Source organism: Mus caroli, unplaced genomic scaffold (genome assembly GCF_978045245.1).
Source record: "Mus caroli unplaced genomic scaffold, Mus_caroli_1 scaffold_3, whole genome shotgun sequence".
NCBI classification, from domain to species: Eukaryota; Metazoa; Chordata; class Mammalia; order Rodentia; family Muridae; genus Mus; species Mus caroli.
Genome location: NW_028227258.1, coordinates 72,559,852 through 72,580,497, shown reverse-complemented (window position 1 = coordinate 72,580,497; position 20,646 = coordinate 72,559,852). Strand labels below are relative to the sequence as shown.

Genomic DNA, 20,646 nt, shown 5'->3' with positions numbered 1-20,646 from the left:
GCCTGCCTACTTTTGAAGTTTACTTTTTCTCCTGAGCACACAGACACTCACTCAGGTGTGGCAGTCAGAGGACAGCTTGCAGGAGTTGGTTCTCTCTTCCCATCATGTGTGTCCTGTCCTGGGGATTGGAATGAGGAGGCTTGACAGCAAGCACCTTCATCCACTGAGCCATCTTGCCAACCCTGAAGTGTACTTTTAAAAAAATAGGCGGCAGAGACAGGCAACTCTTTGAGTTTGAGGCCAGTCTCATTTACACAGTGAGTGGGACAGAGCTACAACGTGACTTTTATTTATTTATTTATTTTAAATTATTTTCGGGCTGGAGAGATGGCTTATCAGTTAAGAGCACTGGCTGCTCTTCCAGAGGTCTTGAGTTCAAATCCCAGCAATCACATGATAGCTCACAACCATCTGTAATGGGGTCTGATGCCCTCCCCTGCTGTGTCTGAAGAAAGCATACTCACATATATAAATAAAATAAAAAAAATATATATTTGGTTTTTCGAGACAGGGTTTCTCTGTATAGCCCTGGCTGTCCTGGAACTCACTTTGTAGACTAGGCTGGCCTCCAACTCAGAAATCCACCTGCCTCTGCCTCCCGAGTGCTGGGATTAAAGGCGTGCTCCATCACACCCGGCTAAAATAAATATTTTGCTTTTTTGAAACTGGGCCACTCTTTAGCTCAGGCTGGTTTTGAACTTACTGTGCAGCCCTGGCTAACCCCAAACTGTTAGTAATCCCCTTGCTGGATTACTGCATTATAAATGTGAGCAGCACACCCTGCTTGAAGTAGCCGGCTGTGAGAAGGATCAAAGCATCATCCAGTCTAGAAAGTGTTTCCAGACTGCGTGACAAGTCTTCCCCTGGGAAAGCTTTCTCCAGCTGTGACAAAGCTTTCTCCAGCTGTGGCTCTCTTTGAGTCTCCATGAGTCTTCCTCTTTCTTTCCTCCCGCCAGCCCCCCACTACCTGTCCCCACAGCATACAGCTCTGGACTCTGCTGCCTCCATCTGCCACTTCCCTTTGCCAGACATCCTCTCCTCTAGCAAAAGCCTTTGTGCTCAGATCTCAGACTCTGGGATCCACTTCTACTGGACAGCTTAGACTCTAAGGAAAAGAAGGTAGCAGCAAGCCTGGGCTCAATTAGGGAGCAGTAAGAGCTGGCCAGGCAGAGGGCGGGCTCAGGAGAAAGGAAAGCCCCAGGTTCAAAGGGAAGGTAGGATCTTTGCCTGCACACTAGCTCTCCCTGCCTGGGCCAGACCTTTCTCAGTCCCGCAGTGTTCTGGGGCAGGAGGCTCAGAAGCAACCAGGCAGCCATTTCTGAGCTGCGTGTTGCAGGTGTTGAGAGAACTTATAGTCCCAGGCCTGGGGAAGCTGAGGCAAGAGGACTGCCACAAATTCAAGGGCAGCTAGGATTCCTGATTCAGAAATCAAACCAATGAGCTGGGCATGGTGGCACACCTGTTTAATCCCAGCACTCAGGAGGTAGAGGCAGGTAGATCTCTGAGTTCAAGGATAGCCTGGTCTATAGAGTTAGTTCTAGGACAACCAGGGCTATACAGAGAAACAGTATATGAAAACAACAAAACAAGCCAGGCGTGGTGGCACACGCCTTTAATCCCAGCACTTGGGAGGCAGAGACAGGCAGATTTCTGAGTTTGAGGTCAGCCTGGTCTACATGTACATGTTAAATATACATGTCTGTATACGTAACTCTACAGTGTGACAGGGGTTTCTCACCGACTGGAACACAAGCTCCACAAGGACAGGACTCTGGCTCCTGCTTATCCAAAGCACCCAACTGGTAGACAGTAGATAGCTCTACTTGTTAGCAGTGAATATGTTGTCTTTGTGTACATTGTCTCATGGTTACCTCCAGGGACCAGGGGCTTGGAGAAACTGTTGCTATTAGAATTTTATTGTTGTTTTCTGTTTGATTGTTGAGTCAGGGTTTCATTCTGGCCCAGGCTGACCTAGAACTTGAGGCAATCTTCTTGTCATGGCCTTCCAAATGCTTGGGTCTTAGGTATGAGCCACTACCCTGCATTTTTAGAATTCTTTAGGTGTACATTGCCATGTGATCCTCCCAGTCACACACACATTCACTCTCATTCACACACACACACAAACACACACACACACACATTCACACACACTCACACACACTCACACACACACACACACACACACCTTGCTTGGGGATCTCAGGGCCCTGCACAGCATCCCACTGCTGAACTATATCCCGACATTTTTGTTTTCTTTATTTATTTTGAGACAGATTTCTTATGTACCCAGAGATAGCTTGGAAGTACAGCCCAGGCTGGTGTTGCACTGGAGACACTCCTGTCTCTGCTTCCTGACTGCCCAGGCATATAGTATTTCTTTAGAAAGTATTTGTTCATTTCTTTTTAGGTAGGGTCTCATTGTGTAGCCCTGGCTCCAATAAGGGAACGGAGGAGCCATTACCACCACCTGTAGCTGTCAGTGACACTGTTTTTTCATTTTTCCTGAAAGGTCAAAAATCTTTAAAAAAAAAAAAAATTCCTGAGCCAGGCGTGGTGGCATACGCCTTTAATCCCAGCACTCGGGAGGCAGAGGCAGGCGGATTTCTGAGTTTGAGGCCAGCCTGGTCTACAGAGTGAGTTCCAGGACAGCCAGGGCTATACAGAGAGACCCTGTCTCGAAAAAACAAACAAACAAACAAAAAATAAATCTTTTTTTTTTTTTTGCTTCTTTCACTAATTTTAACATTTGATTATCCAATTCATATTCACTTATTCACTGAAGAATGTGCTCTGTAGATCAGGATGGTCTCAAAATCTTCCTGCCTCCGCCTCCCAAGTGCTGGAATTAAAGGTGTGGGTTACCACAACTAGTACATATAGTATCTGTACGACAACAAAAATCAGGCTGTGGTATAGGGAGAGGAGTAGGTACAAAGTTCTAGGTTCAGACCCCAACACGGAAACTCAACCAACCAACCAGATAATCAATAAAAACAGACAGGCCCCGAGAAAAAGGAGCTAACTAAGCCAAAGGTCAAAGAAGAGCTGGCTCCAGGAGATGGGGCAGAGAGCTATATACTACCCCCGGGTCAGTGCTTCAGGTGAGAGGTGGGCAATGGCTAGGCCAAAGAGTGCTACTGCTGGTAAGGGTGGGGGTGGGGTGGGGATGGCGTGTGAACAAGTTGATGTACACGCATGTGCACAGGCTGCTAACAGTTCAAAGAAAGCAAGTGCTGGTGGCTGCCAAGGGCAAGTCAGGAGGCCGTCCACTCACGCAGACTATGTCCTGTCACACGTGTGCTGTGACAGGCTTGAAGGGGTGGTATGAACTCACGGGTGCTTTCTCTTAGGGTGTCTTAGTGTATCGGAACTGGGACTAGCTGAGTACACTTCCCGTGTTCCTGTGTTCCTTAGGACAGGGAGCTGCCTAGGTCACATCTTCTGGGAAAAGGCTGAGTCTTTGGGTCCTCATCCTAGCATCCCAGGCCTCATAGAATAGGGCTTGCTCCATTCTGTCCTCTCTGCACAAAAGTTGGTTGGGAGGAACATGGCTTTTCTGTTTTGCTCTTCCATCCTGGCAACAGAGAGTCAGCAAAGCTAGTTCTTGGTGTCACTACTCCCGAGATCTGCCCTTCTTCCTGCCCTCCGGCTCTAAGCCCTTGCCAAGCACACATGCCCTCATTCCCCTTTGAACGTTCAGAATTTTTGGCCTCGAGGCCTATTTATTATATTTATAGTGGAGTGATTACCAGGTATCTTAGGGGCAGTCCATTCCTAGTTCTTCAAGTACGCGGGTTGGTGGGCTCACTGTGTCAATTTTTGGAGGAATATTAGATCCTGCCATAGTCTCAATGGAGTCTGAGCCAAGCTCATGCATACCAGGAACACAGCAGAGATGGGAGCTGAGGAGAGATGCCCCAGGGTGAGGCAGGTCAGACGGATGGACAGCTCAGAGCAAGGTTCGTGGTTCTCTCTTCAGTTCTTTGTAACCCATCCTTGGTGAAGTCCAGCTGGCTCCAGGAGTCTTAGGGCTATAGAAAAGATGGGAGAGCTGGGCTGCAGGCTCCACCCCAGAAGCTGCAGCCACACCTCCTGAGAGTCTGCCCTCCCCTCCCCACCTGAGGGATGCAGGTCTTGGTGTCAGGGGGTGACAGGGGGTGTTCCCTGCCACCATTAATCCAGCAGTTCCTTGATACACCAGCAACAAAGAAGGATGTAGGCGACTTCCTTCAGGGTTCGATACATGCCCTCCCAACCTGTGCCCATTTTAATGATGGGCACCTGGAGGCCAGTGCCTTGAAGAGCATCTCTGAGAGAGAAGGGCAGGGCCTGCGTCAGGGGCTGCGTTGGTGGCCTCATGTGGACAGCAGCTCAGCAGAAGGGTGTGGACACTGCCTTTGGGACCTTTTATCCACTGTCCCCACCCCTTCAGGCCTCATGACTAAAAACAAAGGCTCTAGGGTCTAGCAAAAGAAGGTTCTGGGCCTCCCAGCAGGCTGACTCAGCCTTTCAGACAGGAATGGTGGTTAGGGCGGGCAGGCGGGCTTGGCTGCTCCATCCTCTGTCCTCCACAGTCAGGAAAGATCAACTTCCCGTCCATGCCGGCAGTGCTCTGCCTGGTTGCCTTTTCTCCTGTGGTGGGCTCTGGCTGTGGTTGACACTGAGACCCATCTGGGGCAGCTCCTTTCTAGTATGTTCTACGTTACTCCTGGACCCCCGAGGGAGCACTGCCAGTTCAGATCTGTCAGCCTCCCTTGACCTCGGAGCAGGAAGGCACAGCCAGAGCAACAGGCACCAACAGTGGGGTGTGAGGTACACTTTACTGACGCGACAGGTAGCCCAGGCCAGCCCCCTTCCCTCTGTCTTGTCCCCAGCTTGTGTGAGATCACATTCTGGAATTCCTCTCCTCTTCCTCATTCTCCAGTAGGTATGCTGGGCGGTACACAGGGTGTCCTCCTGCGCTCAGGCACTGCAGGGCCGGGTTCTGTCTTGTGTTCTCCCGACTCCCCAGGGATGTATACCTGGAGTGTTGAGACAGGAGCATGTGGGGGATGTGGGTGACGGGTGGGCTCTCTCTATCCCAGCATCCTCTCACCCCAGCCCATCAACCACCTTACCCTCTGTCATACAGGATGCAGTATGGGACAAACAGCTGCCGCAGAAACTCCCAGATGTTTCTGTAGGTCCAGTCCTGGGAAATGACAATCAGTCACTAGACCTGTCCTCAGCCACACCTACCACACCATCCTGGGGATGGGCCCATCCCAGTTACTTTTGTTCACCTGGCCTTGAGGAAGTCTTGCTATCTGGATCGCTAGTGTACCATGCTCTGTGTGGGCTCAGTAGAGAGCCGGAGAAAGTCTTTATCCTTTGCCTGATTCCGTTTCCAGTCACCTACCTCCGTGGAGTAAATTCCACATGATGAGGGCTGTGTTCAAGTCTAGAGCTTTCTGCCACAGTAGAACTGTCTAGCCACATGCTCCCTCATATTGCGGGATTTGAAATGTGGCTAGAGGGCTGGAGAGATGGCTCAGTGGTCCCTCCAGAGGTCCTAAGTTAATTCCCAGCAACCACAGGGTGGCTCACAACCATCTATAATGAGATCTGATGCCCTCTTCTGGTGTGTCTTAAGACAGCTTATAGTTGTGCATAAAATAAATACATAAAATAAATAAATAAGTAAATCTTAAAGAAAAGAAAAGAAATGTGGCTAGGAATAACTTAAGAAGTGAGTTTGGGGGCTGGAGAAATGGCTCAGAGGTTAAGAGCACTGATTGCTCTTCCACAGGACCGAGGATCGATTCCTAACACCCACATAGTGACTACAATCATCTGTAATTCCAGTTCTAGGGCACTGAGTCCCTCTTCTGGCCTCCTCAGGCACTCAGTATGCACATGGTAGCCAGACATACATGCGGAGAAAACACCCATACACATAAAATATTGGCCTAATTTTTCTTCTCTCCTTCCCTTCCTGCTTTTCCTTTCTCTCTTCCTTTCTTCCTAGCAGGGTCCTATAGTGTAGTTCATGCAGTTCTCAAGATGGCCATCCTCTTGCCTTATCTTCCCACCCGCTGGGAGTTGAGGTGTGTACTAGGCATGCCTTATACATCTTAGGCTGTCCTTTCACTCACTGCTGAGCTGGGAATGACCTGAACTTCTGTCCTCCCAAGTCCCCAGCGATCTGTACTTAGAGTGGTGATGGGCAGGCTTGGGCAAGCACGGTGGTAGAGCCTGAACCCAAGGCTTTGTGCATCTAAGGAGGCACTTCACCTGCTCAGCTACATCCTCGTGTTATGTGGTACTAGGAGTCGAACCTATAGCTTTATACAAGCTAGGCAAGGACTCACCCAAGCCCATCCCTGGCCCTTAGAATTGACATTTAAATTTTATCTAATTAAAAAAAAAAAAAATGACACCGGGCACTTGGGAGGCAGAGGCAGGTGAATTTCTGAGTTCGAGGCCAGCCTGGTCTACAGAGTGAGTTCCAGGACAGCCAAGGCTACACAGAGAAACCCTGTCTCGAAAAACAAAACAAAACAAAAGAAAAGACATTATGAGTCTCTTGCCATAAATTTCATCTCCTGAAAGTAAGTAATCGGGGCTTTGGTTTTTTGAGGCAGTGCTTTTTCAACCAGGCTTGGCTTGAACTCACACAATCCTCCTACCTCAGCCTCTCAGTGGTTTTAGTAATTTGTACTTTTTTCTTTCTATTTTTGAAATAGCATCTGATGGTTAGACTGGCCTCAAGCTTACTGTGTAGCCAAGGCTTTCCTTGAACCTTAAAAAAATTATATTTATTTGTGGTTTTTTTTGGGGGGGGGGCGGGGGAGGCAGGGAATGTGTGAGGTCAAAGGGCAAGTTGTGGGAGTCAGTTCTCTTCTGCCATATCAGTCCTGGAGATAAAAGTGAGGCCATCAGGCCTGGCAGCAAGTGCCTTCACTGACTGAGCCATTTTGCCAGCCCTGGCCTTAAACTTCTAATTCTCCTGAAGGCTGAAATTATAGGCACAAGTACATGATTTTCAGGTGTGCTAAGCAAGCACTATGCCAAACGAACTACATCCTCAGCCCCATAATCTGTATTTCAGTTCAATTACAATTTAAGTATGAACAAATGACTACTATCGTATTGGATAGCACAGGCCCAGGTCACTGTTTTTTCCACAGGGAGAAGCACACTGCCTGCCACTTAATCAGTGCTCAGTTTAATTGGTTAAAAGGATGAATGATCAGCACTGCCTGCCTTGGAAGACTGGGCACCTTGGCTCTAGCCTTCTCACAATGGGCATTGGGAAGGTTTAGGGACCGGAGGCCAACAATCCTGTCTCATTACCAGCAGCGGGTTGATTCTCATGAATGAAGGCCAGCCGGGGTCGGTGGGACTGAAATGGCTGAGGCTACAGGAGTAGGGGTCAGTCCGTCGAGTGCCCATCAGGACAGCCTCCAGCTGGGGGTGCTTTTCCTGAAGCTCACCCAGGGCCTGCTTCATGTTACCCTCAGCTTCTAACACCCGGAGATTATACCTTAGGGAGGAAGAGAACAGAGATGAGGACCAGGGTAGATCCTCCCAAGGCCCTCTGGGAGCCCGATCCTCTAGGGTCCAATACCTCTTGATGGTGTCTTGCAGAAACTGTTCCAACTCAGGGAAGGACGAGATGCTACGAATGTACAGGATCTGGAGAGGTTTTGGAGCATCAGGATATTTTCTGGGGAGAGTAAGGATCCACAGACTTGCCAGTATGGAGAAGGAAACTGCTCTCCAGGGAGCTCAGGAGTCTCTTTGGCACCCATGCTCTCTCCCTCTTCCTTATCCTTTCCACCCAGCAAACTCAGACCCACTTCCTGAGAAGCCCACCCTGATCTCTTATTCTTTTGCTTTGAGGCCGGGTCTTGCTGCGGAGCTTGGGCGGTAATTGAATATGCAGCAGCTGGCCTCAAACTTGCAGTATTCCTGCTTCAGCATCCCCAGGGCTGGGATTATAGGCATGTGCCAGTTTGCCTAGTTCATTCTGACCTCAAACCCAAGCATCAGTTTTGTTATTACAAGATTAAAAAACTCCCCTTGCCCCAAGGGAAAAAAAATAACAACTGGGTTTCACTGGCTTTTTAGGTTGTCCAGGATAGCCTCAAAATCATAGCAATCTGCCTCTACTGCCTCTGTTAGGGTTGAAGGCATGAACCACCACAGCCAGCTGAGATTATTTTTTATTTTTTTAAAGATAGGGCTTTAAAAAACTTATGGGACCCGGGTGTGGTGGCGCACGCCTTTAATCCCAGCACTCCGGAGGCAGAGGCAGGTGGATTTCTGAGTTAGAGGCCAGCTTGGTCTACAAAGTGAGTTCCAGGACAGTCAGGGCTATACAGAGACACCCTGTCTGGAAAAACCAAACCAAACCAAACCAAACCAAACCAAACAAAAAACTTATGGGGGCTGGAGAGATGGCTCAGCAGTTAAGAGCACTAACTGCTCTTCCAGAGGTCCTGAGTTCAAGTCCCAGCAAAGACATGCTGGTTCACAACCATCTGTAATGGGATCTGATGCGTGTATCTGAAGACAGCAACAGTGTATTCATATACATTAAATGAATAAATAAATCTTAAAAAAACCAAAAAGGGCTGGAGAGATGGCTCAGCAGTTAAGAGCACTGACTGCTCTTGCAGAGGTCCTGAGTTCAATTCCCAGCAACCACATGGTGGCTCACAACCATCTCTAATGGGATCTGATGCTCTCTTCTGGTGTGTCTGAAGACAATATGGTGTACTCCTATACCCATAAAATAAATATTAAAAAAAAAAAAAACCAAAAACAAAACTCCTGGGCTGAAGAGTTCACTCAGCAGTTAAAAGCACTTGTTGCTCTTGCGGAAGACCTGGGTTCCATCTGCAGAATTCCCATGGGAGCCCACAACCCAGCCATCTGTAAGTCCTGGCACTGAGGATGGGTCCAACACCCTCTTCTGACTAACGCACGCACTAGGTGCTTACACATACAAAACACTCCCTAGGCTAGCCTCCAGCTCCTGGGCTCAGATGAAGCAACCTCACTCCCTGACTGCTGGGGCTGCAACCACGCCAGGTTCTACGACTGCCAGTAAATCTCACCTCCCCAGCTGGACTGTTGACTTTCCTGTGGTTGACTACACACCTAGACCTGGGGCCAGACATGTGCCAGATGTTCAATGAGTATGGGGGAAACGGCACTGGCTGATCACCTAGCTACCTTCCTCTCAAGCACCACCTGTGCATGCTGACGCTGTGCTTTCTGGGGTGGGGAGCTGAAGAGGTTTCAGGTGGGTCTTTCTGAGGCCTTAGCTCCCGGGGGTAGGCTTACCTCTGCACGGCTGCATGGAAGAGGTGCAGGAGTGCGGTGCAGTCCTTGCCCCCATTGAAGCCCACGCAGAGCTGGGGGAGATGGTACTGAGCCAGGGCAGTCTCGATGGTCTGTAGGGCACCTGCTACCTTCTTCCCCAGACAAGAGCCTGCCATGCAGGCAGGGAAGAGAACGTCAGCTAGGTATACAAGAAGGCTAGCAAGGTATCCATGGCTGTCAAAGAAGTCATGTGACCCTTGCTTAAAGACTTTCATGATTGTCCCCATGTTCTGGGGGTAAATCTAAACTCTTCCGTGCTGCCCTGCATCTTCTGCCTCCCTGCTTGCTCTCTGAGCCCCCCTCACATGACCATGTTTTTAGTCTTTCCTCCGGGGCAGAGACTGAGGGCTGCTCTGGCTCCCTTCATTCTCCACAGCCCCACCTGCTTCCTGTCAGTCTCTTTCCACATTGTTTTGTGCCGCCATTAGTCCAGAGAACCCTTCTCCTCCCCCAGATCAAAGTTGGTCTCTCTGGTGTGGAATTCTGGAATCCATTTCAGAATCACATCTCACCTATACAACCACCCATTTACCAGCTAACCCGTTTTGTAGAGCACGCCAGTTCTGACAAGCTATACCAACTGTGACCCCCCCAGCGCAGCGCTGGTGAGAGGATGTATCAATAGTTATTGGGGAAATGAACAAAGCAACCTTTTTCCTGCATCTGTGGGAAGGCCTCTGAAAGCATTATTAAACCTAAAGCAGAACCCAGACTCTGGTCCACACTGCTTTCCCCTAGGAGACTCCTACCTGACTCCGCGAGTTTGTACACAGCCTCACCAGCCTTCTCAACAGCATCGGGCTGGTAGGGGACCAGTGATCCTTGGGGCAAACGTGCAGTCAGATAGGCCAGACATTCCTCCAAAGGCTCTTTTTCCTCGGAGTCTAGAATCAGCTTCACCTGAAAGTAGTTGCTGCTCCAGTCAGGGTAGGAACCCAGGCTAAGCCTACGCCCAAAGTGGGCCTGAGCCTCCGACAGGATGGGGGCGATAGAGCTCTCTGACGCGGCCACATACAACTCCTTCAGGTGGAACTGCACAGCTGTGTTTTGGAACAGCCCTTTCAGTCCCTCCAAAACTCGTCGCAGCAGCTCCGGAATTCCTGGGAAGAGGTAGACATTTCGGACAGAGACCAGCGGGAATCTGAAGGGATGGCCGGTTCGAGGATCTGTACCGTAATGCAGGCGGGCAGAGGAGGGCACCATTGACAGCTTCTCCCAACCCTCCCCTCCTAGGGTTTTGATGGCTGCTTGGAGCTCAGGGTGTGGTTTGAGCTCCTCTCCAAAAGCCTGTGCCACTGCCTCAAAGGTAACATCATCATGAGTGGGGCCGATGCCCCCCGCGGTGAGGACGTGAGTGAAGCGCCTGGAGAATGAGTTGACCTCGGATGCAATGGTGGCTACTTCATCAGGCACAACAGAGACTCGGCAAACCTGGACCCCCAGGGAGCGCAGGGTTCGGCAAAGAAAGTAAGTGTTGGTATCTTGCGTGTGTCCCTAGGGATTAAGGGAAAGACAAGATTGTCAGTACTGGGAAATGAAGAGCAGATGGGGAGGTAGCTACATCTGTCTAGTGATGGAGCGCTGGGTTTTGGAGGTGGGTACTGCCAGGGAGCCTGGAATGGGAGTAAGAACGAGAAACCAAATTGAATGTAGAGAAGAAGGGATTCTCCCTGGGGCACCTTGGCTGTCATTCGTCCTGACCTCACTTGGATTTATAGATTTCATAGTCAGTTCTGCACTTTGAGCTTGACTTGATATAGACTCAATCATTAATTCTCTGTGGCTCTTTGAACTTGGTCACCGACCCCAACAGTTTGAGTTTTAGTCCCTGGCTTCAGGTTCATACTGAGCAGCCTCACCACGACCCTGGTTACTTTGCTCAGTGACCTCTCAGATGTAGTCATGGTCAGTTAGGCCTTTCATTTCAATCAACCCCACTTCTAAAACCTCTCCAATCTCTCTCCTCCACATTCTCACTTCCTTAGAGTCTTTCTCCTGGGTGATGTTGACAGGCTCTGGGCCAGCCCCCAGCCTCCCACACATCCATCCCCTACCCCCCCACACCCCCAGTGTTCCATCCCCCCAGTCCTCAATCCTCTCCACTATGCTCTGCTCCCTGCCTTATAAGTAACTTTTTTTAATGCGTCACTGTGTTCGCTGAATCACTTCTGTGCTCAGAAACATGTTGGCTCCAATTGCATACAGAATAAAGTTCAAATTCTTTTGCAATCATTAAAGCTGGCTGGCTATACTGTGTGCCCTGTCTTCTTTCCTAGCCTTAACTTCTACTTTTCTCTCTCGACAGGGGGATGAGTAGTTAAAGAGTTTGTGTTGGACCCTGTCTCCAAATAAAATAAATGAAGAGTTTGTGTTCTGGAGCCAGCCAAAGAGCTGGCTTAGTAGCCAAGAGTGCTTGCCTCTGTTCCAGAGGACCCACGCTTGGTTCCCAGACTGGTTGGGCAGCTCATAACAGCCGTAAGTCCCACTCCATGGAATCTGTAACTTCTGACCTCTGTGGGCACTCCCCCCACCCCAACATACAGATATATAAACATAAAATAAAAAATCTTTAAGCCTGGCATGGTGGCATACATCTTTAATCCCAGCACCCCAGAGGCAGAGGCAGGTGAATTTCTGTGAGTTTAAAGCCAGTCTGGTTAACATAAAACAAGAGCTCTAAGCCAGCCAGGGATACCCAGTCAGACTCTGTCTCAGAAAGGTTTGTGTTCTGGAGTAAGGAAGAATTGGGCTAGAATCCCATCTCGTCCACTATTTTCCTTTTTTAATTTATTTTGAGACAGGGTTTCTCTGTGTAGCCCTGGCTGTTCTGGAACTGGCTATGTAGATCAGGCTGGCCCCAAACTCTCAAAGATCCACTTGCCTCTGCCTCCCAAGTGCTGGAGGTTAAGGCATGTATCACTTTGTTCCTAGGACTTTGTAGGCTTGTGACCTGGGGTAAGTTTCCTAACCTCCTTGAGGCTATTTCATAATTTATAGAGATCTGTAATAAAAACCCCAACTTCATGGAATTGAAGTTTTTAAGGCCACATGTGATATAGTTAAGTGCAGACCAGCCTCTGGTAGACACTACAAAAGATCAGGGTAACTATTTCTGTTGCCAACCCATGCTTGCCACATCCTCTAACAGCACCCCGGCCGGCCAGAATAAAGTCCTTTCTTCTCGTACCTTCCTTCTAGCCAGCCTGCTGAGCTTCCTCTACTCGCTGTGCCACCTGTCACTTGTTATGTGGCTACTCTGCCCCCAGTCATACTTCGTAGCAAGTTGTAGGGAAGTTACTACCCATCTTTCAATAGAAACACTCAACCGAAGGGTCACTTTTCCTCCAATATGTTAGGACTCACTCCAGGGCCGGACTTTGGCAAGAAAGGGGATTCCTACTCCAGTTTCCCTCCTTTCACCGGAAAGAGTCCACGACAATAGAATGCCACACTCTTCCCCTCTTCCGTTCCAGACACACCTTAAGGATCTCATCTCCAACAATGATGATGCCTGCTGTCACGCTGCGCCCTGGTCCTGGGGGCAGTTCAGAGGCCCTAGATGCCATGGTCCTGCCCTCTGTGCTCTTTTGCAAGGCTTTCCAGTAGCCACTCAGAACCCCAAATTGGGGCCGTAAGTACTGAGAGGCCGCCAGGTCTACAGGATGCAGGAGGCCATACCCTGAGTACACAGTCCGGGGTTGTGGGAACCTGGAAGAGCCAGAAAGGACAATTAAGACGTCAGGAGTGTACCTTCTTCCTTCTTAGAGGAAGGAAGGCTCAATCTTCTTTAGTCACCCTTACTCCGGCCTCTTTAACATACTCTTAAGCCCCAGGTTCCTAAAAGCGTCTCGATTCCTATTCCTTTAAAGTGCCATGTTTTCCCAAGACCTACCACTTTAGATATCTCCGTCTGCCGAGCAGGTTTAAAATTTGCCCTATCTTGGGTATGTCTGCACCTTTAAATGTCTCTTCTCTTCGGATCACCTGTCCCTTTAAATGCCTACCTTATTCTGGGCTTTAGGGTCCCTTTAAATGCATTTCTTTCCTCCCTCCGCCAATGACCAGGGCTCAACCTACTTCTGCACCCTTTCTATCCCGGGATCTCTTTTTCTCACCAGGCTTCAGATCACTGATCTCGTATCATCCCACCTCTATTTTGCCCCTTGCACAGGGTCATTCGCTCTTTCCTTTCCGCATGTCCTAGGACAGCTTCCGTACTCAAAGTCCCGCCTTACAATGCTTCATGTTGATTGGTTATTCTGGCTGTCGCTCACTCCTACCAGTGGTCCTATTGCTCTAACCGGCAATCGCTCACGCGCCTCATCGAGGAGCTAGAGGAAATGCTAAGTTGTTATTGGCAACACCATGTAGTCATCACTGTCCGGAAGTAAAAATAGGGGCCTGGCCTTAGCCCATGGAGGGCGGGACTTAAAGAGTTCTGGAACGCGAAGGGAGAATATTGGGAGATGTTTTAAAGACTGTTGGGTACTGCTTTGTAGTACTAGAAGAAAATGAAGGTCTGATTCTGTTTCATTCAAATATTAAAAAACAGTTCAGACAGAGCCCCAGTATATAGCCCTGGAAGTAACTTGTTTAAACAGATCAGCCTAGTCTCGAACTGCCTGGGGAGTGGTGGGATTCAAGGCATGTGTTACTACACTTCATTGCATCACATTTCTCTTTCTGTCTCTCTCCCTCTCTCCTCTTTCGAAATACGGTTTCTCTGTGTAGCTGGAATTCGCTCTGTAGACCAGGTTTATTAACTCCTCCTGCCTCTGCCTCCCAGGTTCTGGGATTAAAGGCGTGGGCCACCACCGCTTGGCTTTGCCTCTTAAATTTGAGAAGGTGAAGATGTTTTTTCTTTTTTTCCGAGACAGGGTTTCTCTGTATAGCCCTGGCTGTCCTGGAACTCACTTTGTAGACCAGGCTGGCCTCAGAAATCCACCTGCCTCTGCCTCCCAAGTGCTGGGATTAAAGGCGTGGGGAAGGTGAAGATGTTATTAGCATTGACAATGAGGTGTGAGCTGCAGGGTGTGGAACCTTCGTTTGCTTCTAATATAAAGGGAAAAACTACTTAAACTTCTCTGACTTTAAAATGTAAAAACCCTTTCCTGCTCCACCTGTTTCCAGAAGAACGTCACTTCCCAATGATGGGTCCCTGGAGAGAGGGGTACGCACGAGTACCTTGGACTCACTTTGGGTACTCACAACATCCGATTTCATTACTACTTCAGTGCCCCTCCACCCTTTGCTTTGCTGGGGAAAAATAGCTTAATCATCTGGGTTTTTTTAAAAAAAGCTTTTATTATTATTGTATGACTAGAAAGGACAGCAGTGTCCAAGCATGTGTATGGAAGCCAGAGGACAACTTTCTGGAGTCCCTTCTTTCACCTTTATGTGGGGCCTAGGATCTATCCCAGGTGGTCCAATTTGGGTGGCAGAGCCTTACTCTTACCTGCTGAACCATCTCCCTATCCCTAGAGATTACGATATGTAAATTGTGACCCAGTAGGTTTGGATGGGGTCTGACATCTACATTTCTCCTGGGATTTTCTCTTGTGACTTGGAGGCATGCTAAACCACAGTATCTTTTCAAATAAATATGCTCTCATGAAATGTGGGGAACCTGCTGGGAATATGGCTTTGTGTTAGAACACTGGTCTAGCATTGTGAGGACCTGGGTTCATATCCCAGGACTGAAAAAAAGAATTATGTTATTGGAGACAGGTTCAGAAAGGTGAAGGGGTGCCCACACGATCTTGAAATGCCACAGTGAATGTTAGACCAGCCTTAAGTAGTAAGTCCTGTGGGGTTTCCTTAGTTTAAAAGGTGGGTGGGTGTGGATGAGTAGGGGAATGAGTGTGACCAGAAAGTATTATATACTTCTTTGAAACTAAACTGGGAGTGGTGGTACATACCTTTAATCTTAGCACTCGGGAGGTGGAGGCATACAGTAAGACCCTGTCGCAAAATGAGCAAACAAGTGGGGCAGTGGTAGTGCATGCCTTTAATCCCAGCACTTGGGAGGCAGAGGCAGGTGGATTTCTGAGTTCCAGGCCAACCTGGTCTACAGAGTTCCAGGCCAGCCAGGGCTACACAGAGAAACCCTGTCTTGAAAAACAAAAACAAAAACAACAAAAGAAAAGGTTATCTGACTTCTTTTTATTTATTTATTTATTTTAAGTACACTGTAGCTGTCTTCAGACACTCCAGAAGAGGGCGCCAGATCTCGTTGCAGATGGTTGTGAGCCACCATGTGGTTGCTGGGATTTGAACTCTGGACCTTCGGAAGAGCAGTCGGGTGCTCTTACCCACTGAGCCATCTCACCAGCCCCCCTGACTTCTTTTTAAACAAATGTTCCAAGTTTTTATGTGCTTGGTAGAACAACTGAACTTTTAACACATTGCTGAGCCCATTTCTCAGGATTCCATGGAACAGTGTGCCCAGAGTCTGCCCTCTGAACATTTCCAGGGGATGTGGATGCCTTTAGGTTTGTGAGTTAACGGTGCTGGAGAGATGATTCAGCAGCTAAGAGCACTTGTTGCTTGTTAGAGAACCTGGGTTGGGTTCATAGCATCCACAGGGTAGCTTACAACTCTAACAGAGTGAGTCCCAGGCCAGCCGAGGCCAGGCTCTGATGCCCAGCCATCACATGTGGACACATATATGTGAGGACAAAATACTAATACAATATGAACCAGAAACCAGGCATAGCATAGTGGTGTAAAGGTTCAATCTCAGCGCTCAAGAGGCAGAGGCAAGGCCAGTCTGGTGTCCATAGTGAGAGCCTGTCACAAAACCAAATACATCTAAAAAAAAAAAAAAAAAAAGTTAAAATAATGTCAGTTGAACTAGGAATAAAAGATAAAAACAACAGTGACGATTTACTTGGAGACAAAAGAGTTCAAACATGGAGAGGGTTTGTGTGTCCATGTGCCACCGCACAGCTCTAGGCAGAGAACACCTTACAGTAGAGCTTTCCTTGCACCAGTCGGGCAGGCACAGTGGTGGCAGGAATGCCCACTTGCTAAGCCACCTTTTAAAGGTTCTTAGACGTGTATAAATGCTCTGCACCATGTGTATGACTGGATCACTGAGCCCTCTCTCCTCCCATCAACCACTTCTTAAAAATTTATTCATTTATGTGAGTACACTGTCGCTGTCTTCAGACACCCCAGAAGAGGGCATCAGATTCCGTTACAGATTATTGTGAGCCACCAAGTGGTTGCTGGGAACTGAACTCAGGGCCTCTTGAAGAGCAGTCAGTGCTCTTAATCACTGAGCCATCTCTCCAGCCCCCACTTTTTAAACTTCTGGGTGAGAATCTATGCCAGGTGTGTCTGGTCTCAGTAGAGACCTGAAGAGGGTGGTTCAGTCTCCTGGAGCTGGAGTTACAGGTGGTCCTGAGCACTCCCAACATGGTCACTGGGAATTGAACTCAGGTCCTTTCACAGAGCACTGGTGCTCTTACCTGCAGAGCCTTGTCTTCAGCCCACTCTAGGAGTGACTTTGGAGGTCTCAGTACTTGAAATTCAGCCCCAGCCATTACTCACAGAGGCTGGAGTCCTATGTAGCACTTAATCCCACTCCCATGTCTTTGCACGCTCTTCAGGTGTTCAAATGTTGGGACTGCATAAACGACAACACGACTGGACTATGTAAATCAGTTCATCTGCTTTGATGGGACAAGGCTGTACCAATAAGACCATTATCTTAGGCTAGTAATCTGTGAAATACATTTCAGTGAATGCTTTTACAGTGAGTCCAGTTCAAACATTATAAATTAGTTATTGCAACATTCAACTAAACCTCTTCACTGCAATGAGCCAAGTTTCCATTATCCACCTGAAGGGTGTAGAGTCAGAATGATTCCATCGTGTATCACTGGGGTGCAGGAGAGGAGATGGCTCAGAGGAAATGAAGGAGTGAGGGCACGGGATGGGACGATCTTATAACCACAGTGCTAAGATTATAAAAAACTTCCTTTAATCAAGGCTTGTAACATGGAAGAGATCTGTCAGATAAAATGCAAAGTTTCCAATACATTGAAACACAAATCCATAAGTCATCATAAATACAATACCCAATAGTAAAAACCACATCAGCAAATTCACACCATCCCTGTAACAGCCATGATCTGATTTCACATGCTTCTGCCAAATGACAAATATGGCCTGCTGGGTCCCGAGCACGAGGGCTTTGAGGTCACACTCATCTGACAGGGCTGTGGCACTGGTGGCTCAACTCCAGAAGCAAAGCAGGTACCAGCACATTCAAACAGTGTATCCTTTACATATCAAAGTGAGAAATAAGAAAGCAACATGATCACAAGATCAGAAAGATGGTAGGGAGTGAGGACAGCTGTGGAAAGCTCGAGGCCGGAAGGCGGTTCACTGGCTTCATTTCTTTGGCTTCTTGGGCAGTGGCCGCCGGAACAGTAAGATGTGAGGTTCTGAAAGAAATAGTGAAATTTAAGAAAGAAACTCCCGGGCTGGTGAGATGGCTCAGTGGGTAAGAGCACCCGACTGCTCTTCCGAAGGTCCAGAGTTCAAATCCCAGCAACCACATGGTGGCTCACAACCATCCGTAACGAGATCTGGCGCCCTCTTCTGGGGTGTCTGAAGACAGCTACAGTGTACTTACATATAATAAAATAAATCTTTAAAAAAAAAAAAAAAAGAAAGAAACTCCCAGCATTCTGAGCAGTCGATAGTGCATGCTACTGCGCAGTGCAGTGCTACGAACTCTTCACACCATGCAGGTGCACACAGCCTGAGAGCCTGCCCTTTCTGCCATGCACAGAAGTATTACAATAGAATTAACTGTCTTTGCTTATCTGGAACAGATCCAGTGATTTGCAGGGGCCATAACCAGGGTATATGTGGCTTTAAAAGGAGTCCCCTTGCCGGGCGGTGGTGGCGCACGCCTTTAATCCCAGCACTTGGGAGGCAGAGGCAGGCGGATTTCTGAGTTCGAGGCCAGCCTGGTCTACAAAGTGAGTTCCAGGACAGCCAGGGCTATACAGAGAAACCCTGTCTCGAAAAACCAAAAAAAAAAAAAAAAAAAAAAGAGTCCCCTCCAATGACTGACGCCCTCCTCCCTCTACTGCTCTGCTCTGTAATCTCCCTACATTTCACTGACCTGGTTCATGGATCATATAGTGGACCCATCCCTGACTCTGTTGAACGCCGAGGTTCCTCCATTCAGATTCAGACATCAAATGGGTTTTAGGGACCAGCTTGGCTATGTCCTTGGGCAACATGACATGCCTGTAACAGAAACATGGGGATGTGAGTGAGGACTGTGTCAGAGCTGTCAGTCTGTCAGACACTGACCTACATACTGAGAGCGGAGTGTGGCACATGTGCCATGATTCTGGCACTCGGGGATATGGCAGCATGACCAGGAGTTTCAGGCTATCCTGTGCTACAGAGAATCTGTGAAAATAAGTAGCTAGCCCAGTGTGGGCACTCCTTTAATCCCCGCACTCAGGAGGCAGAGGCAGGTGGGTCTCAGTTGAGGCCAGCCTGGTCTACAGGGCAAGTTCCAGGACAACCACAGCAGCAGATGAACCCTGTCTCAAAAACACAAAACCAAACAACCACAACAACAACAAAAAACAAAAACAAGAAAGAAAGCAAAACCAAAATAAAAACACCATGGGTTTTGACCACTTTCATAAGAGTTATTAAAACCACAAATGAGCAATGTGATGGGTGACTCCTGGTATGAGACACTGATGATAGTTGTTTCTCCTTTGATCACAGGCCTCACAGGCCTCTAGCTGGTTACCCACTCTAGACTGTGTGGAAAGGTCTTTTATGGAGTGGGGTACGGAACAGGTATGAAGACAAACATGCAAATGTTCATACTTCTAAGGGATGTGCTATGACACTTGGAAAATCCCAAGCTTTCCCAAACATAAGTTTATGGCAAAAAAATTACCTGACTTGACTCAGGCTACCTCAAGTAGATTTACTTTATCATGCTCAGTGAAGATGTACTAAATGCTTCTTCCTTTGTGATAGTAACAAGAGTCTCACGCCATTAATTGTTGTCCAAATGTCAGAAAAGAACTTCCATTCTGTGACTTCGATGCACAGAACCAAAACAAACAAACAAACAAACAAACAAACAAACCAAAAACAAAACGAAACCCAAACAAACCCCTCCTTTAAACAAAAATGCCACGGCTAAACTGGAGTTACAGCTTCCCGGAGATGAAGCCACTCATTTCTCCAGCCAAGCAAATGCTGTAAGTGTAACATTGTTACAGACGTGGAAAACAGCTGAGTACTTTGCACTTGAGACAAGGTTCCATTCTGTAGTGTGATCTGGGCTGGACCCTATGACAATCCTGCAGCCTCAGCTTCCAGAATGCTGAGATTAAAGGTGTGAGCTACCGTACCAGCTTACCTTGCACCTTAACAGAAAACACTTGAAACCTCTATGCGCGCCATGAATGATCAAGTATTTGAAAGGTATCTACCTACGTCCACAGTCTTCATGCCACTCCAAGTCCTGTAAACGCCTATCTAAAACAAGGCTGACAACTACTCATCTTTTTTACAAAATAAAAACCACCAACACTGAGGCTCTCTTAGAACCGTCCTTTCATCAAGAGCATGAAACTTTCAGTTCTGCACGGGCTACCTTCTTTCTCCCAGCAGACTTTGAAATTCCAGTAACGCGAGCAGTTCCTATTAGGGAAATTGCCACAACAAAGTTGCTCTAGTGATGTGAATTCCCAAAGGTAAAACTGATCAGAGCTACAAGACGCTTCAATTTAACAGCCGGCCAACTCCAAGTTCCCTTTCATTGTTTTACATCCTCCGTTCACCTTTTGCGCATGTGCTTTGCTGCTGTACCCAATCCCACCCCCACCCCACTCCCCGCTAATTCCTTGCGCACGCGCCCGTTCTACATTGTCCCCCCGCCCCCATCCCCCGCCTCCCACTCCGGCCTAGGTAACTAACTCCTCGCGTGCTCTTTTGTCTGTAGTCCCCGCGCCGGCACTAACCGGTACTCGAACTCCTCGTCGTCGTATTTGTCCGAATAGTAGATTTGTTTGTGGGACATGATTGCTCTGTCGGAGGGCGCTCAGCCCCGCGCCGCTGGCCTCCGGACAACTCCCAGCAGCACGCGCTCCCACCCTCTTTGGCCTCGCTTTCAAACACACCGCCCGCACTTCCTATTGGTTTCTGCAGCCGAAGGCGGGACAGCTCCATTTTGAAGTCCTCGATTGGCTTGCTTTGGCGTCTCTTCAAGTC

At 48.4% G+C, this 20,646-nt stretch overlaps 3 protein-coding genes across 8 annotated transcripts; all 3 read right to left on the bottom strand.

Annotated features, from left to right (window-relative positions):
- Positions 1 to 3,690: 3,690 nt before the first annotated feature.
- Lenep (lens epithelial protein) lies at positions 3,691 to 4,552 on the bottom strand. The gene is made up of 2 exons (XM_021157347.3): positions 4,122 to 4,552; positions 3,691 to 4,034 (listed from the first exon to the last, which is right to left on the bottom strand). The coding sequence occupies exon 1, from the start codon at positions 4,360 to 4,362 to the stop codon at positions 4,177 to 4,179; it is 186 nt and encodes a 61-aa protein (XP_021013006.1). The 5' UTR covers positions 4,363 to 4,552; the 3' UTR covers positions 3,691 to 4,034; positions 4,122 to 4,176.
- Positions 4,553 to 4,804: 252 nt separating this feature from the next.
- Flad1 (flavin adenine dinucleotide synthetase 1) lies at positions 4,805 to 13,622 on the bottom strand. 5 transcript variants are annotated; one of them, XM_021157341.3, is made up of 8 exons: positions 13,491 to 13,622; positions 12,855 to 13,083; positions 10,125 to 10,869; positions 9,337 to 9,484; positions 7,613 to 7,711; positions 7,339 to 7,528; positions 5,121 to 5,194; positions 4,805 to 5,024 (listed from the first exon to the last, which is right to left on the bottom strand). In XM_021157341.3, exons 2-8 carry the CDS (start codon positions 12,939 to 12,941, stop codon positions 4,889 to 4,891), a joined length of 1,479 nt encoding a protein of 492 aa, XP_021013000.1. In that variant the 5' UTR covers positions 12,942 to 13,083; positions 13,491 to 13,622; the 3' UTR covers positions 4,805 to 4,888. The 5 variants fall into 5 exon arrangements, with proteins under 5 accessions (XP_021013000.1, XP_021013001.1, XP_021013005.1 ...); XM_021157342.3 differs by having other exon boundaries at positions 13,453 to 13,587; XM_021157346.3 differs by having other exon boundaries at positions 13,525 to 13,570.
- Positions 13,623 to 15,517: 1,895 nt separating this feature from the next.
- Cks1b (CDC28 protein kinase regulatory subunit 1B) lies at positions 15,518 to 20,580 on the bottom strand. Of its 2 annotated transcripts, XR_015046701.1 has the most exons (4): positions 20,397 to 20,489; positions 18,518 to 18,645; positions 16,848 to 17,828; positions 15,518 to 16,185 (listed from the first exon to the last, which is right to left on the bottom strand). XR_015046701.1 is itself a non-coding variant. In XM_085835729.1 (3 exons), exons 1-3 carry the CDS (start codon positions 20,453 to 20,455, stop codon positions 17,776 to 17,778), a joined length of 240 nt encoding a protein of 79 aa, XP_085691855.1. In that variant the 5' UTR covers positions 20,456 to 20,580; the 3' UTR covers positions 17,341 to 17,775. The 2 variants fall into 2 exon arrangements, 1 of the variants encoding a protein (XP_085691855.1); XM_085835729.1 differs by lacking the exon at positions 15,518 to 16,185 and having other exon boundaries at positions 17,341 to 17,828; positions 20,397 to 20,580.
- Between the last annotated feature and the right edge of the window lie 66 nt (positions 20,581 to 20,646).

Excerpts from the sequence above, each read along its gene's own strand:
- Lenep (XM_021157347.3), bottom strand. The coding sequence starts at position 4,362 with ATGAGGCCACCAACGCAGCCCCTGACGCAGGCCCTGCCCTTCTCTCTC.
- Flad1 (XM_021157341.3), bottom strand. The coding sequence starts at position 12,941 with ATGGCATCTAGGGCCTCTGAACTGCCCCCAGGACCAGGGCGCAGCGTG. Across the intron at positions 10,870-12,854 it reads TTGGAGATGAGATCCTTAAG|GGACACACGCAAGATACCAA; the intron begins GTGTGTCTGGAA and ends CTTAATCCCTAG. Across the intron at positions 5,195-7,338 it reads TGAGAATCAACCCGCTGCTG|GACTGGACCTACAGAAACAT; the intron begins GTAATGAGACAG and ends GTCATTTCCCAG.
- Cks1b (XM_085835729.1), bottom strand. The coding sequence starts at position 20,455 with ATGTCCCACAAACAAATCTACTATTCGGACAAATACGACGACGAGGAG. Across the intron at positions 18,646-20,396 it reads GACGAGGAGTTCGAGTACCG|GCATGTCATGTTGCCCAAGG; the intron begins GTTAGTGCCGGC and ends TTTCTGTTACAG. Across the intron at positions 17,829-18,517 it reads CTATATGATCCATGAACCAG|AACCTCACATCTTACTGTTC; the intron begins GTCAGTGAAATG and ends TATTTCTTTCAG.